This window comes from Rana temporaria, chromosome 12, assembly GCF_905171775.1.
Source record: "Rana temporaria chromosome 12, aRanTem1.1, whole genome shotgun sequence".
In the NCBI taxonomy this organism is placed as follows: Eukaryota; Metazoa; Chordata; class Amphibia; order Anura; family Ranidae; genus Rana; species Rana temporaria.
The window spans coordinates 123,142,805-123,157,424 of NC_053500.1; the positions used below are offsets into that span (position 1 = coordinate 123,142,805).

Consider the following 14,620-nt stretch of genomic DNA (forward strand, 5'->3'; position numbering starts at 1 on the left):
GTAAAAGATGTTTTTCTGAATGTTTCTATGTTTCAGCCTCAAGACGGGTATCGTATAGTACAACACCTCCAGTACATTGGGTGGCCGGCCTATAGGGAAACTCCTCCTTCGAAGCGCTCCATATTGAAGGTTGTGCAGAGGCTGGAGAAGTGGCAAGAGCAGTATGATGGCAGAGAAGGCAGGACCGTTGTCCACTGCTTGTAAGTATAATATATGTCAGGCCCAGAGCAATGGGAAAGCTTGAAACCTTTGGCCTGGGAGGCAGACACAACCAAGTGCCATGCTGCCATGGTGAGACATGGTTATTCCTAAAGGACGTGGTTTATTGTCACAAAACTTTTCACATCTTCCAGCGTTGGCTTCCTTTGTGGCTCCTGGTCTTCAGTCACATGATACATAGCACACCACACTAAATGGGTAAATCCTCACGTTTTGTCTGTGTTTCTATTCGCACTAAGATGGAGGATGTGGGTCATCAGGTCTACCCTGAAGTTTAGGGGAAGGATGCGTGGTCATCGGGTTCCTTCCTCCCCTGACTCGGGGTGGGTGTGTGTGTATCCTCTATCCTAGTACTTGTTGACCAGCTTCGGCTGACCATGAGGAGAGGGGCCTGCCCTACCTTTTGGTTAGGTGAACTAAGTTGAGTCTTGCCCCTGTCAGGAGCCTTGTACTCGAGGGGGTCAGGGTAAGGTCCTTCCCCTTTGGGGATGGACACGATAAACACCCTTAAGTGCACTTTTTTTTATATATACGTAGATGTTTTGTTTTTGAGCACCACCATGGAAGAAAAATAAATAATAAAACTCCATCAAGTGCAAGAACAGAAGTTTACATTCATGTGGGTTTCTCTATGGGACATTTATGGACCTGTGCATTGGGGGCTCCCAGTTCCATTCACTGTGGCTTCATGGCTCAAACTACCAGTTTAAAGCCCTGTAGTTTTTCTTCATGGTCAGCAATCAGATTTAGGTCTGTCCTGAAAAGTGACTCCCAGAGCCCGAGTTGGGTTGCAAGTGTAATAAAGTCTATCATCTCACCAGCACAAGAGTCCAAAATCTAGGGAGCTGCGGTGGCTCAACGCGATTGGCACTGCGCTGACAAGCCATTCACCTCTGCAGCTAGGGGTTCGGATCCCGGTCTCGGCTACATGTGAATTGAGTTTGGTGGTCTCAGCCCGGCTCCCGGTGGGTGTGCTATGCGAGGTAAGCCTGCGCTTAGTACGCCCACCCCCCTCCCACAAAAACCACCACACTTGCACGCACTCGAAATTGGGTTAACATGCACGCACTTTGACCACGCGGTCTCTAAAAAGAGAGGCGAAGGACTAACGGGGCTGGTTGAGCGGGCTAGATCCTCTCACTCCCTTGTAGGGAGTCCCTCTGCCCCGTTGGGCTTCAAAGCGGAGCAGGTAGGGTGGGCTGTGTGGGAGGACCCCCTCACACCCGCCATTGCCACCCGGGGCATGGAGAAAGGTGGCAGATTGCCTCTGGGGGAGGCCTGCCTACTCCCAACTCCTGCAGTCCGGCTCCTCTCTCGAGTTCACGCACAAAATACACTAAAAAAAAAAAAAAAAAAAAAAAAAATCTGTTATTATTACTTGGAAGATTAAACATGGATATTGTCTAGGAGCAAATAGGCAGCAGCACCTCGACATTTTCTATATTTCATCTTCCAAATAATTCATTGTGATGACTGTGTTAGTTTGAGTCCTCCTGATAATTTGTAATATCTTTAACCCTGAAAGAGGAGGGGTTTTGTGTACCCCAAAATGCGTTGACTACTTTATAGTGTCTGGTTGTGAATGAATACCTTTATTAAAGTACTTTGGACTCTTACCAATATGTGCTGGTGTTCTCTGGGCTTTTTACATGTAGATTTTAAAAACCTAAGGGTCCCTCGGTTAGGAGTACCCTGTTTGTGCAGAGAGCAGCCTCACTGGAGCCAATGCACTCTTGGTGAGATTGATTGACCTTCTTTAACCATAACCCTTTAATGAGTCAACCCTAGTACCTCAATCACACACATTCCTGAATTTGTTTGCACTGCCAGTCTGCCCACAAGTAATATTTTAGTTATTGATGCAGTGGGATGGACTAAGTTAAGCCAAGGCCTTTTTTATTTTTGTACATATTTCCCATAACTCTTATCTACCTGAGGGTTTGGGGTGTTCTTGCCCCGCTGTGTGTGTTCCAGCCCTGTTACATTGTCTATAGTAAAATAAATAGACATATAAGAGAGACAGAGTTGGAGCTACTTATAATATCTACAGCAGGTATGCAGATCCTATGGATATCACACTAGCAGGGTCGAGAGATATAAAAAAATGTCATCTGGCTTGACTTTCTAGCTTCAATGAAAAACTTGAGCACAGAGTATCTACAACAAGAAAAAAATACAGTTTTAACAATTCCTCTAGAAAAAAACAAATCCAAAGGTGCCATTAAGTTATTTAAAGGATAATCTTCCTCATTTTGCCAGCCGATACGCTTGTGTTGCCAGCTCGTTACTCAGCAGGCTCGAAACTACAAAAGACTTACTTGTATGAGGCTGACAATTAATTCTGGTTGCCCACAGAGTAATGTGCTGAGAACAGAAGCATGCCCAACTTTGTGTGAGAATATTTGATTAATGTAATGGAGGTAGGTTTAATGCACATAATTACACTTACCACCCTCTCATCTTTCTATCTGGTGTAAATGTACTTTCAATGTGCACCTATCATTTTTTTTTTTTAATTACCCTCCTGGCTGAGCTACCCTAGGCCACCCATCCCCTCCATAGATGCATACAGTACTCACTTAGCACTCATGCCCACAACTTCGCTGTTTGTTCACATCCCAGCCAGTTGACTTTCAGTGCACTGGCAGTACCTGTGTAGCACTTACCCATGGACTTCCATGGGGCCCTATCCCAAGCATCTGCTTTCCCACAAAACACTATAGAATACCAATCAGGTGAAGACAGTGCAATAAAAATCAGCAGGCCAAAAGTTAATTTATGCTTTAAGTGTCAACCCACCCAAAGTGATATACTAGATCAGGGGTGTCAAACTCCATTTGCGTGTGGGCCACATCAGCATTATGGTTGCCCTCAAAGGGCCGGTTGTATCAGCACCCCACCCCCCTTATATCAGGTGTCAAGAGCCCCCCCACCATCAGAAGCTGAGCATCCCCCCCCCCCATCCCTTACATCAGTGCACCCCCTTGCCTTGTGCTGCTGCCAAGAGGGCTGGACAGAGAAGTGCAGGATTTGGTGGAGGAGTCCTGTCCTCTCTGCTGCTGACTGCTGAGACCAGGTAGGGGTGGAGACGAGGGGGGTGTGAGAGTCACATGAAATGACCTGGAGGGCCGGATTCGTCCCGCAGGCCTTGTGTTTGACGCTGGTGTACTAGATAGTGGATAGACATCAGCAGGACTAAATCAATGGTTTTATAGATTTTTACATGGACCAAGTTGCCAAGATCTGCCATAGCCATTACAATGGAAGCTTTGCTTTACCTGCTGTAATTTTATTTTTTATTTTTTTTAAATTACACTGAAATTATTGTAAAACAATTGAGAATCTGTGGCAAGACTTAAAAATTGCTGTTCACAAACGCTCTGCATCCAATCTGACAGAACTTGAGCTATTTTGCCAAGAAGAATGCAGCTCTAATTGCAACAAAGTATGAACACTTTTTACATAATTATTTGTAAAAAAAATTGAAAACTATTTATCATTTTACTTCCATTTCACAATTATGTGCTTCTTTGTGTTGGTCTATCACATGAAATCCCAATTTATCCTATTTACGTTTTTGGTTGAAACATGACTAAATATCAAGGGGTATGAATACTTTTTCAAGACACTGTATACTGTATATATAATGTATTGGGCCGCCTGCTTTTACACACTCATAAACTTTAAAGGAGTTGTAAAGGCAGATTTGTTTTTGTCTTAATGCCTTATGCATTAAGATAAAAAAAACTTCTGTGTGTAGCAACCTCCCCAGCACCCCCCAATTACTTACCTGAGCCCTCTCTTTTTCCAGTGATGTCCATGAGTGTGTAAGCTGTCCGGGACACTCCATTGGCTTCCGTGGCTCTCAATCAAAGCTCGTCAGCCAATCAGGGGAGAGAGGGGATGGGCCGGGTCGGGGGTCCATGTCTGAATGGACACACGGAGCTCTGACTCTGCTCTGGTGCCCCCATAGGAATCTGCTGGCTGAGGGGGCACCCGATAGGAAGGAAAAGCCAGGAGCAGCAAAGAGGAACCCGAGAAGAGGAGGATCCGGGCTGATCTTTTAAAACAAGACTTTACAATCACTTTAATGGCATCCTAGTCTAAAGCCTCCTACACACGATCCGAATGTTGACAGGGGATTGTCTGTTGATAGACTGTTGTTCTAAAATCTGACTGTTAGTACGCTCCTTTTGACAATTGTTGTCTAACTTTTGGCCAACAAATGTTGGATGACATGCTAGTAAATTTTTGGCGGACAAAAGTTAGCTGTCGGATTTTCTGATGGTCAGTACACAAGTTCGTCACACAAAAGTACAAACACGCATGCTCGAAATCAATGCTCACCAAACACGAAATTAGAAGAAGGGGCCAAAAGGGTGGCGCCTTAAGAGCTGAAATTCCTCGTAGTACGTCACTATGTTCGTGTTTGTTGGCCGTTAGTATGCAAGTCAAGACCCAGGCACATGCCCTGAAGACAAAAAAGTCGAACGTTTGGTTGGCCAACAATTGGATCGTATGTACGAGGCTTTAGTCTGCAGGGTTCAATATTGAGTTGGCCCACCCTTTGCAGCTATAACAGCTTCAGCTTTTCTGGGAAGACTGTCCAATAGATTTAGGAGTGTGTCTATGGGAATGTTTGACCATTCTTCCAGAAGTGCATTTGTGAGGTCAGGCACTGATGTGGAAGAGAAGGCCTGGCTCTCAGTCTCAACTCTAACGGACCTACGGACTAAAGTCCCATACACACGGTCGGACTTTCGGCCAACAAACTTCAAAATCAACACGTTTTCACATTTGTCCGATCGTGTGTACGCTCCATCGGACCAACTTTTTTGGGTTTCATCGGACAAAAAGTTTGGTCTGCAAACGGACAAACTTTACGACAACAAAAGTCCGATGGTGCCTAGTCCGACCGTGTGTACAGCAAGCCATCGGACTTTTGTCCGAAGTACAAACACGCATGCTCAGAACCAATGTTAAAATCAACCAACAATAGCAGAAGTTAACCAAAGGGTGGCGATAAAGAGCAGAAAAGAAAAACCACGTGATGTTGGTAAAGTTTTAGAAAAGCTTGCAGAAAAGTCAGAGCGTGTGTATGCTATGGGTGTGACTGGACAAATCACTTCGGACAAAAATCCAAGGGAAAGTTTGTCGGATTTCCGACCGTGTGTACGAGGCTTAAGACTGGGATGCCATAAAAGTTCATGTGCTTGTAAAGGCAGGCGTCCCAAATACTCTGGGCAATATAGTGTGTATGTATATATATATATATATATATATATAAAGAGAGAGAGAGCGAGAGAGCGTTCCCTTCAAATATTGGTTGCCACTTTCTTGGCACGTTCATGTTGTCTTTCCTCCAGGGTGTTTTCTCAGCATTCTGTCAATCTTCTCACTCTAAAGTTCAGTAGGTGAAAGATCAAGATGCAGTAAAACTTGCCATGATCTTGCCTTTAGTCACCCTGCCTTTCTTCTGTAGATACATCTAACACTTCTGTTCTGTTCCATGTCCTACTGGAATATAATGTGAGCCTGCGGGAAGTGTGCAGTGTAGAAGATCATGTTTTCTTCAGTAACACATCTATCAGGCGTAACCAGTATGCTCCAAAGCTGTGTCCACACATCACACATTGCTTTATCTCTTTTTTTCTAACATATAGTATTTTTATTTGCTATAAGTATCTACTAGCTTTTTCCTCTGTTTTAGTAATTGCATTGCCTTTATTATTCCTTCTTTTATTTTTTTCATACTGTCTTGGAAATCTTTTTTATTCAGCCCTAAAATGCAGCATAAAAGATGAATTTAGCAACTTTTTCACTTTTAGATAAAATAGTGTGGATCTTTGGCAGAATGTATTGCTACCTGTGGGGCTTATTTACTAAAGGCAAAGGGCCAGATTCACAGAAAAAGTACGCCGGAGTATCTGCGTGAAATTTAAATTTCACGTCGTTTGCGTAAGTGATTCGTCCTTGCGACGTCATTTGCCGCAATGCACGTCGGGAAAGTTTCCCGACGGAGCATGCGCTGTACGCTCGGCGCGGGAGCGCGCCTAATTTAAATGATTCCCGCCTCCGGCGGGATCATTTACATTGCGCGCGCTTACGCCGGGCAATTTTGCCGGCGCGCCCTCGCAATTTACGGAGCTACTGCTCCGTGAATCGAGGGCAGCGCAAAATATTTGCGGGGGCGCAGGGCAAAATCGTTGCCCTGCTCCCCCGCAAATATCGCGCAAATGTACCTGAATCTGGGCCATAGACTTTATTATCTTCAGTTTTCTCCCAATGTCTCTTCATTACCTTTTGTATTTTACTAGTATTGTACTTTTGTTTTCACTTACTATTTGTGATCACTCACGTTATATGAACTTATTTTTTCTGTTTCAAATATTTTATTAAATTTTATAATTATCAAAAAAATTCCATTAACAGAGCTTATAAATAATATAATAGAAATAGATATTCCATTAACAGAACATGTACAATAGTATAGTAGAAAAAGGCGTAATCATTCAGGACAGTACCGTATTTATCGCGGTATAACGCGCTCCCGCGTATACCACGCACCCTTAAAGTTGCCCCCGAAATTCCTGTAAAAAAAAATGTTATATGATTTTATTACTTACAGTTTTGGTGTCTTCCCAGCGTCCATCGACCGGTCCGGCGTCCGTCTGCGGCCTCGGTGGTGTCCTCCCGGCTTCTCCAGCGCGCGCCTCAAGTCGAGTCCCCGCTTCCCGCGCTCAGTTCGAACGCCTCCGCCGACATATACCGAGTGCAGTACACTCGCGTACATCCGGAAAGGCTCGGCTTCACTCGCGCTCACGCTCTGTGATGTTTATGCGTGAGCACGAGCGAAGCCGAGCCTAGCCGAATGTACCCGAGTGTACTGCACTCTGTATATGTCGGCGCAGGATTTCAAACTGAGCGCGGGAAGCGGCTATCGGCATATATCGCGCACCCACGATTTTCCCCTTATTTTAAGGGGAAAAAAGTGTGCGATATACGCCGATAAATACTGGAAATTAAAATGGAAATAGATATCCTAGCGGATTGTAGGATAAGATTATGTAACAGGAAGTGTCATAATCATAGCTTCATGGCAGCTATTTGATGACAAGTAAGAGAGAAATTAAGTTGATTGAAATAATATAATTATGTCATCTATGAAGAGAATAGAATTGAATGAACCTATAAACAAATATAAAGTTAATGTGTTGTATAATATCTGGGGTAATAAATTAGGCTAAACCAGGTGTACAACGTATTTTTTATATAATTTTCTGCACTATAGAGATATTGATAGTTTTTGTTGCAGCTGTATATGTATGTTTCAACTCTAGCGCGGTATAAATTTACATTTACCACCACCACCAGCGTGAACCATTGATACAAGGCAGGATGGATCCATGCTTTTTTGTTGTTTATGCCAAATTCTGACCCTACAATCTGAATGTCTCAGCTGAAATCGAGACTCATCAGACCAGGCAACGTTTTTCCAATCATCTATTGTCCAATTTTGGTGAGCCTGTGCAAATTGTAGCCTCAATTTCCTGTTCTTAACTGGCAGGAGTGGCACCTGGTGTGTGTTCAGAGGTGGTATTCTGCATACCTTGGTTGTAACGAGTGGTCATTTAACCACTTGCCGCCCGCCAATGACAAATTGACGTCGGCAAAGTGGTTGTAGAATCCTGACCGGACGTCATATGACGTCCTCAGGATTCTCAGCCGCTGCGCGCCCCCGGGGGCGCGCATCGCGGCGATCGTTGTTGCGGGGTGTCAGTCTGACACCCCGCAACACCGATCTCGGTAAAGAGTCTCTCACGGAGACTCTTTACCACGTGATCAGCCGTGTCCAACCACGGCTGATCACGATGTAAACAGGAAGAGCCGCCGACGGCTCTTCCTCACTCGCGTCTGACAGACGCGAGTAGAGGAGAGCAGACCGGCGGCTCTCCTGACAGGGGGGGTTCGCGCTGATTGTTTATCAGCGCAGCCCCCCCTCGGATCGCCACATGGACCACCAGGGAAGCCCACCCTGGACCACCAGGGAAGCGGGCAAAAAAAATAAAAAAGTCTAAAAAAAAAAAAAGTCTTGGAAAAAAAAAAAAAAAAGTCTGAAAAAAAAAGCAATAAAAAAAGATGCCAATCAGTGCCCACAAATGGGCACTGATTGGCAACATGTGTAAATCAGTGCCGCCCCACAGTGTCCATCAGTGCCACACCACAGTGTCCATCAGTGCCACCCCACAGTGTCCATCAGTGCCACCCCACAGTGCCCATCCATGCCCAGTGCCCACCTATCAGTGCCCATCTGTGCCACCCATAATTATCCATCAGTGCCGCCCATGAGTGCCCATCTGTGCCACCTACGAGTGCCCAGTGCCGCCCATGAGTGCCCATCAGTGCCGCCCATGTGTGCCCATGAGTGCCGCCCATGTGTGCCCATCAGTGCCGCCCATGTGTGCCCATCAGTGCCGCCTATGTGTGCCCATCAGTGCCGCCTATGTGTGCCCATCAGTGCCGCCTATGTGTGCCCATCAGTGCCGCATACCAGCGCCGCCAATCAGTGCCACCTCATCTGTGCCCGTCAGTACTACCTCATCGGTGCCCATCAGTGCCGCCATATCAGTGCCCGTAATTGAAAGAGAAATCTTACTTATTTACAAAAAAATTAACAGAAAAAAATAAAAATTAAATTTTTTTTCAAAATTTTCAGTCTTTTTTTAGTTGTTGCGCAAAAAAAAAAAATCGCAGAGGTGATCAAATACCACCAAAAGAAAGCTCTATTTGTGGGAAAAAAAGGACGCCAATTTTGTTTGGGTACAGTGTAGCACGACCGCGCAATTGCCATTCAAAGTGCGACAGTGCTGAAAGCTGAAAATTGGCTTGGGCAGGAAGGTGCGTAGGTGCCCTGTATGGAAGTGGTTAAGTTACTGTTGCCTTTCTATCATCTCAAACCAGTCTGCCCATTCTCCTCTGACCAATGCTGTATCCTGGCCTAGGCCAACAAGGCCCAGGCCTAGGGCAGCACTTTGCAGGGGGGCAGCACGGACAGTGTCCCCACCGGCATGCGCTACACTGTTGGGCAAATTAGTTTAGCGCCCCCATAAATCGGCCACACTGCTTCCAGTATGTGGGCGGTTGGCATTCTGCATCTGTGGGGGGGGGGGGGCGTAGATTCAAATTTTTTACCATCCCTGTCCCATTGCAGAGATTTCCCTTCACATCCTGTCCCATAGCCAAACAGGAAGTGAGAGAAAATCTATGCAAATTAAGGAAATCCATTGCCCCCCCGCGCCCCCAGGCCATCAGAACTAGTGTCCCCACTTGAAAATTTCAGGGTGGGTCTTAAACCGCAAGGGGTGTGGCCTTGACAGGAAGGGGTGGGTCATATTTCAATTAGGGGGTGCACCAGTTTAGTCAGGCCTAGGGCAGCACAAAACCTAAATACACCCCTGCCTCTGACATCAACAAGGCATTTTTCTCCACACAGCTGCCACTCGCTGGATATTTTCTCTTTTTCGGGTCATTCTCTGTAAACCAGAGAGATGGTTGTGTGTGAAAATCCCAGTAAATTACCAGCCAGTCTGGCACCAACAACAACCATGCCACGTTCAAAGTAACTTAAATCCCCTTTTCTTCCCTATTCTGATGCTCAGTTTGAACTTCAGAAAGTCATCTTCACCATGTCTAGATACCTAAATGCATTTAGTTACTGCCATGTAATTGACTGAGTAGTAATTTGTGTTACAAAGTAATTGCACAGGTGTACCTATATAAAGTGGCCGGTAAGCGTATATATATATATATATATATATATATATATATATATATATATATACCTGATGGCTACTGTAATCTCTGCAAGCCCTGTTTCTACACCACAAGTTTTCTCACATTTCATTTTCTTTTACAGTTTATTTTTGACGCTTTATTATGTGAAAGACAAAAATTCCTGTAATCGGTACATGACATATAGAAGAATGCATTAAATAAATTGTATCTTTTTTTAGTATTCTTCGCCCACAACTATATTTTTATAACCTATTGCCTGCCAGGCTGAACATTGCAAGGTCTGGTCTCTGATGAAAGTCACGCTCGGTTTTGTTCTATGGGTATATGTGTGACACGGATTCTGTTTTCTCCCAGGAATGGAGGAGGTCGCAGTGGAACGTTCAGTGCTATCTGCAGCGTGTGCGAGATGATCCAACAGCAGAACATCATCGATGTGTTCCACACCGTGAAAACCCTGCGGAATAACAAGGCCAATATGGTGGAGGCGCTGGTGAGTGACGGGCCCCCTGCTGCCCCCTTGTCTCAACAGGGCAACAAATAAGGAATACACTAAATCATTTCTGGCAGGAAGAAATAAATCTGTCACAAGCAATGTCCATCTGAAATCATAATACTTTCTATAGTGCTGTTTAATATGTACCTTGCTTCATCCAAAAAGCAGCGATGAGAGGTAAACAGGGGAACTCAGAGTCACGGAGTGACAAGGTGCTGGATGGGGACTTTTCTCCACCACCACCTATAAAATGTTCTACCCTATAACTTATAAACCCCATGGCCTTTTGGGACTATTTAAAGCTGAACTCCAAGCAGGGGCGGACTGACAACTCATGGGGCCCCCGGGCAATAGAAGATTATGGGGCCCCTCTGGCTTACAGATGGCCACCACGCCAGGAGGCAGGGCAGCTAAAATCTTGGGATATTCACATTAAAAGCATGTCAGTTTCGGAAATATCAGGGACAGATCTACAAAAAACACAGATTTTTACATACTGTCCCTGGTTTTACTGAGCCTGGCAACCCTGATGGGGCCCCCTAGTGGCATGGGGCCCTCGGGCAGTGCCCGAGTGACTCAATGGTCAGTCCGCCCCTGACTCCAAGCCTATATTAACTACTTGCTTACTGGGCACTTCAACCCCCTTCCTGACCGACCAATTTTCAGCTTTCAGCGCTCCCCGTACACACGACCGGTTTTCTCGGCAGAATCCAGCAAGAAACTCGATGGGAGACGTATTCTGCCATCGGGAAACTCGTCGAGCCAAATAGAGAACATGTTCTCTATTTCCTCGTTGGGCAATGGGAAAATTTGGCTCGACGAGTTTTCTGACAGCCGAACAAGGAACTCGACGAGCAAAACGATGTGTTTTGCCCGTCGAGTTTCTCGGTCGTGTGTACGGGGCCTCACACTTTGAATGACAATTGCGCGGTAATGCTACACTGTAACCATGTGAATGTTTTATCATTTTTTTTCACACAAATAGTGCTTTTTATTTTGGTGGTATTTAATCATTCAGGCATTAGACACTGCAAAGGTTAAATGCTCATTTGGTCTAGGGGTGCAGGGATAAAGTGTAATACCATATATACTCGAGTATAAGCCGACTTTTTCAGCACATTTTTTTTATGCTGAAAAAGCCCCCCTCTGTCTCACGCTGTGTCTGTCTACTGTGCGGCGGCCGTCCACTATAACGAAGCCCCGCCTCCTTCTCATCTGTGATAGACGGAACACTGAACACTAATAACAAACTGAGTCAGTGTTCTGTCTATCACAGACGAGAAGGAGGTGGGAATTTGTTACAGTGGACAGCCGCCGACTGCATGACACAGCGAGAGATCAAAGGTACATGAGGATGCAAATGGGCAAAGTGAGACTGCAGATGGGCACACACAGTGAGGCTGCAAATGGGCACAGTGAGGCTTCAAATGGGCACAGTGGGGCTGCAAATGGGCACAGTGAGGCTGCAGATGGGTACAGTGAGGCTGAAAATGGGCACTGTGAGGCTGCAGATGGGCACAGTGAGGCTGCAGATGGGTACAGTGAGGCTGCAGATGGGCATTGTTGACCCTCTTTTCCACTTACAGTAGCTGCTGCATTTCCCACCTTAGGCTTATACTCGAGTCAATACGTTTTCCCAGCTTTTTGTGGTAAAATAAGGTGCCTCGGCTTATATTCGGGACAGCTTATACTCAAGTATATACTGTATGGTACACAATATTATTCATCTGTCCAGACATCAACTATTTTCAAAAGCTGTTAAGCCCTGATGCATTAGGAACTCTAAAGTCCCTGAAGCACATTTACTGTTCAGCGTGAAGACCAATAAACCTTTTCTGGGCTAGAATAATATGGTGCTTCTCTTCCAACTATATTTATATAATGTTCCAAGGGCCTAACCATAGCTAAGGGCCTAACCCCAGCCACAGAAAACATCCTACACCCAAATGGCACATCCAATCTAAATCAGGGTTCATGCATTCCATTATACAGGGTGGGCCATTTATATGGATACACCAAAAACAAAAGTTGGATTCAAAATGGCCAACGTCAAAATGGCCGCCATGTTCACCACCGATCTTGAAAAGTTTCCCCCCTTACATATACTAATGTGCCACAAACAGGAAGTTAATATCACCAACCATTCCCATTTTATTAAGGTGTATCCATATAAATGGCCCACTCTGTACTATCCATCAAAGATAGAAAATTGTCAGAGGTTGCATCCCTTTCACATTCTTTGCAAAACTAACAAAAACAGTTGTTCCTATTTATTTCTGCTTTTTGTCTATATACCATTCTCTTCCTTACATGTCCCATTCTTTCCCCTCAGGAGCAATATAAATATGTATATGAAGTTGCCTTGGAATACCTGAATTCCTTCTGATCCTGTTTGGCCTGGGGGGACGGGGTGGTGTGTGAAGATGCTCTGGTCATGTGCAGCCCCTGTGTGACCTGGTAACTCTGGACTTGCTAAAGGCCAAGCAGAGGTTGCTGTTGATCTAGATGAAAAAATCTTCCACCGTTTTGGCTTCAACATTGCTGATTTGAAGAGCACATTCAGCCAGTGAGAGAGTGAGCAGCCAACGACTCTAAGAGCACATCAAAGAACAATGCCTTTATTTGACTGTACATGCCTCTAATCCCGCTCTTTACTCTTTTGCTGGAGTCTCCTTTCATCCTTCCTCCGCTACCCTGTTTCACGTACACACTATATGCATCAAATAGCGCTCCAACAAACTTCGACAAGCGGTATCAGAGTGAAGTGTTTTGGGTTCCTTACACATAGCTAGAAGAACACCATCGGCACAGATGCAGAACTCCAGCCATTTTCTAAGGACATTTGTGTTTTACCATAAACGTAACCTCATTAACCGCCTAAACTGCGGAGATACTGGCATGGATTACAGATCTCTGAATTCACTTATTTCTATGCGAATACACTCCCTTCTCCAAGCAGTGTTGTGCCCTGCCTCCTACGGCAGGCCCCACGGTACAGATGATGTAGTCTCGTCCTCTTTATAATGACCCTGTCTTTATTTATTGCTGTAAATGTTCCTGGGAAGGGGTCAAAGCAGTTTGTATTCTTGGGAAATGTCTTGCAATGGAGCGTCCAATAAAATTGTGATGTCTTTTTTTTCTTACCGATGGCTATGTTGTTATGTTGTATTTCTGTAAAGAAAAGGGTAAAAGTACACCTTTGCTCAAAACATTAAAGTAATTACATGTTCTTAACCAGCAGTTTTAAAACAAGCCCTCACTGACCTCTGTAGTTGCAGCTACTATGTGAGTAATTCAGCTTTAAACAGAATCTTCCTATAAAGAAGAAAAAAATAAAAGTCAACAGCTACAAATAATGTAGCTGCTGGCTTTTAATAAAAGGACACTTAGGCCCCTTTCACACATGCAGAACGTATGTCCGCTTTTTCATCCATCCGTTTACGGATGAAAAAGGGACATAGATTGATCCCTATGAGATTGCGAGTTCATCTGCTGACACCCAATCTAATCCGGGTCCGCAATCCTCCGATTCTGCAGACGGAGAAAAACACTATTTTTCAATCCGTTTGCAGATCGGAACAGGTTAACATGGGCAGACGGTCCGTGTTCATCCGATCCCCCCATAGGGGAGAGCGGAGATCATAGGCTCAACGGAGCGATCCCCTCTGAGCAAGCGGAGGTTCACGGGGGGCGGATCATCACGGATCTGTCCCATGTGAAAGAGCCCTTACCTGTTTAAGGCTCTAGTGCTGTCCTCATGTGGGCCAGGTCCCCTGTGCCAGCATTCTTGGTGTGGGAAGCCAGCTGTAATTCCTTGTGGCTTCACAGTCGGCTTCCCATTGTACATGGGTGAGCCTGCTGCAGTTTGTGAATGGCCCCATAGCCTTCTGGGACCTGTGACATGTCCCACAAGGCTGTAGGCAAATGTTGCGCTCAGGTTACCCAGGTGATCCGGGGGGAAGTGAGAGCAGGTACCTGTCAAAACAGGTACCCGCTGACCGCCGCCCCCTCAAAAAAAGGGCCAAAAGTTGAAGCGGATGGGGGAAGAGGCAGAAAAGCGGAACTTCCCCTTTTGGGTGAAGTTCTGCTTTAAAGATCCTCAAATATCACAAC

General features: G+C 45.3%; 1 protein-coding gene across 13 annotated transcripts in view; it reads left to right on the forward strand.

The window, feature by feature from the left end:
* Positions 1 to 13,650, forward strand: part of PTPRT (protein tyrosine phosphatase receptor type T) — a 474,386-nt gene extending 460,736 nt beyond the window's left edge. For all 13 annotated transcript variants that reach the window (XM_040330466.1, XM_040330472.1, XM_040330464.1 and 10 more), the window contains 3 exons: positions 37 to 200; positions 10,369 to 10,504; positions 12,840 to 13,650. In XM_040330466.1, the coding sequence (XP_040186400.1) occupies positions 37 to 200; positions 10,369 to 10,504; positions 12,840 to 12,893 (354 nt within the window). In that variant the 3' untranslated portion in view covers positions 12,894 to 13,650. The remainder of the gene's footprint in view (positions 1 to 36; positions 201 to 10,368; positions 10,505 to 12,839) is intronic.
* The last annotated feature ends 970 nt before the right edge of the window (positions 13,651 to 14,620 follow it).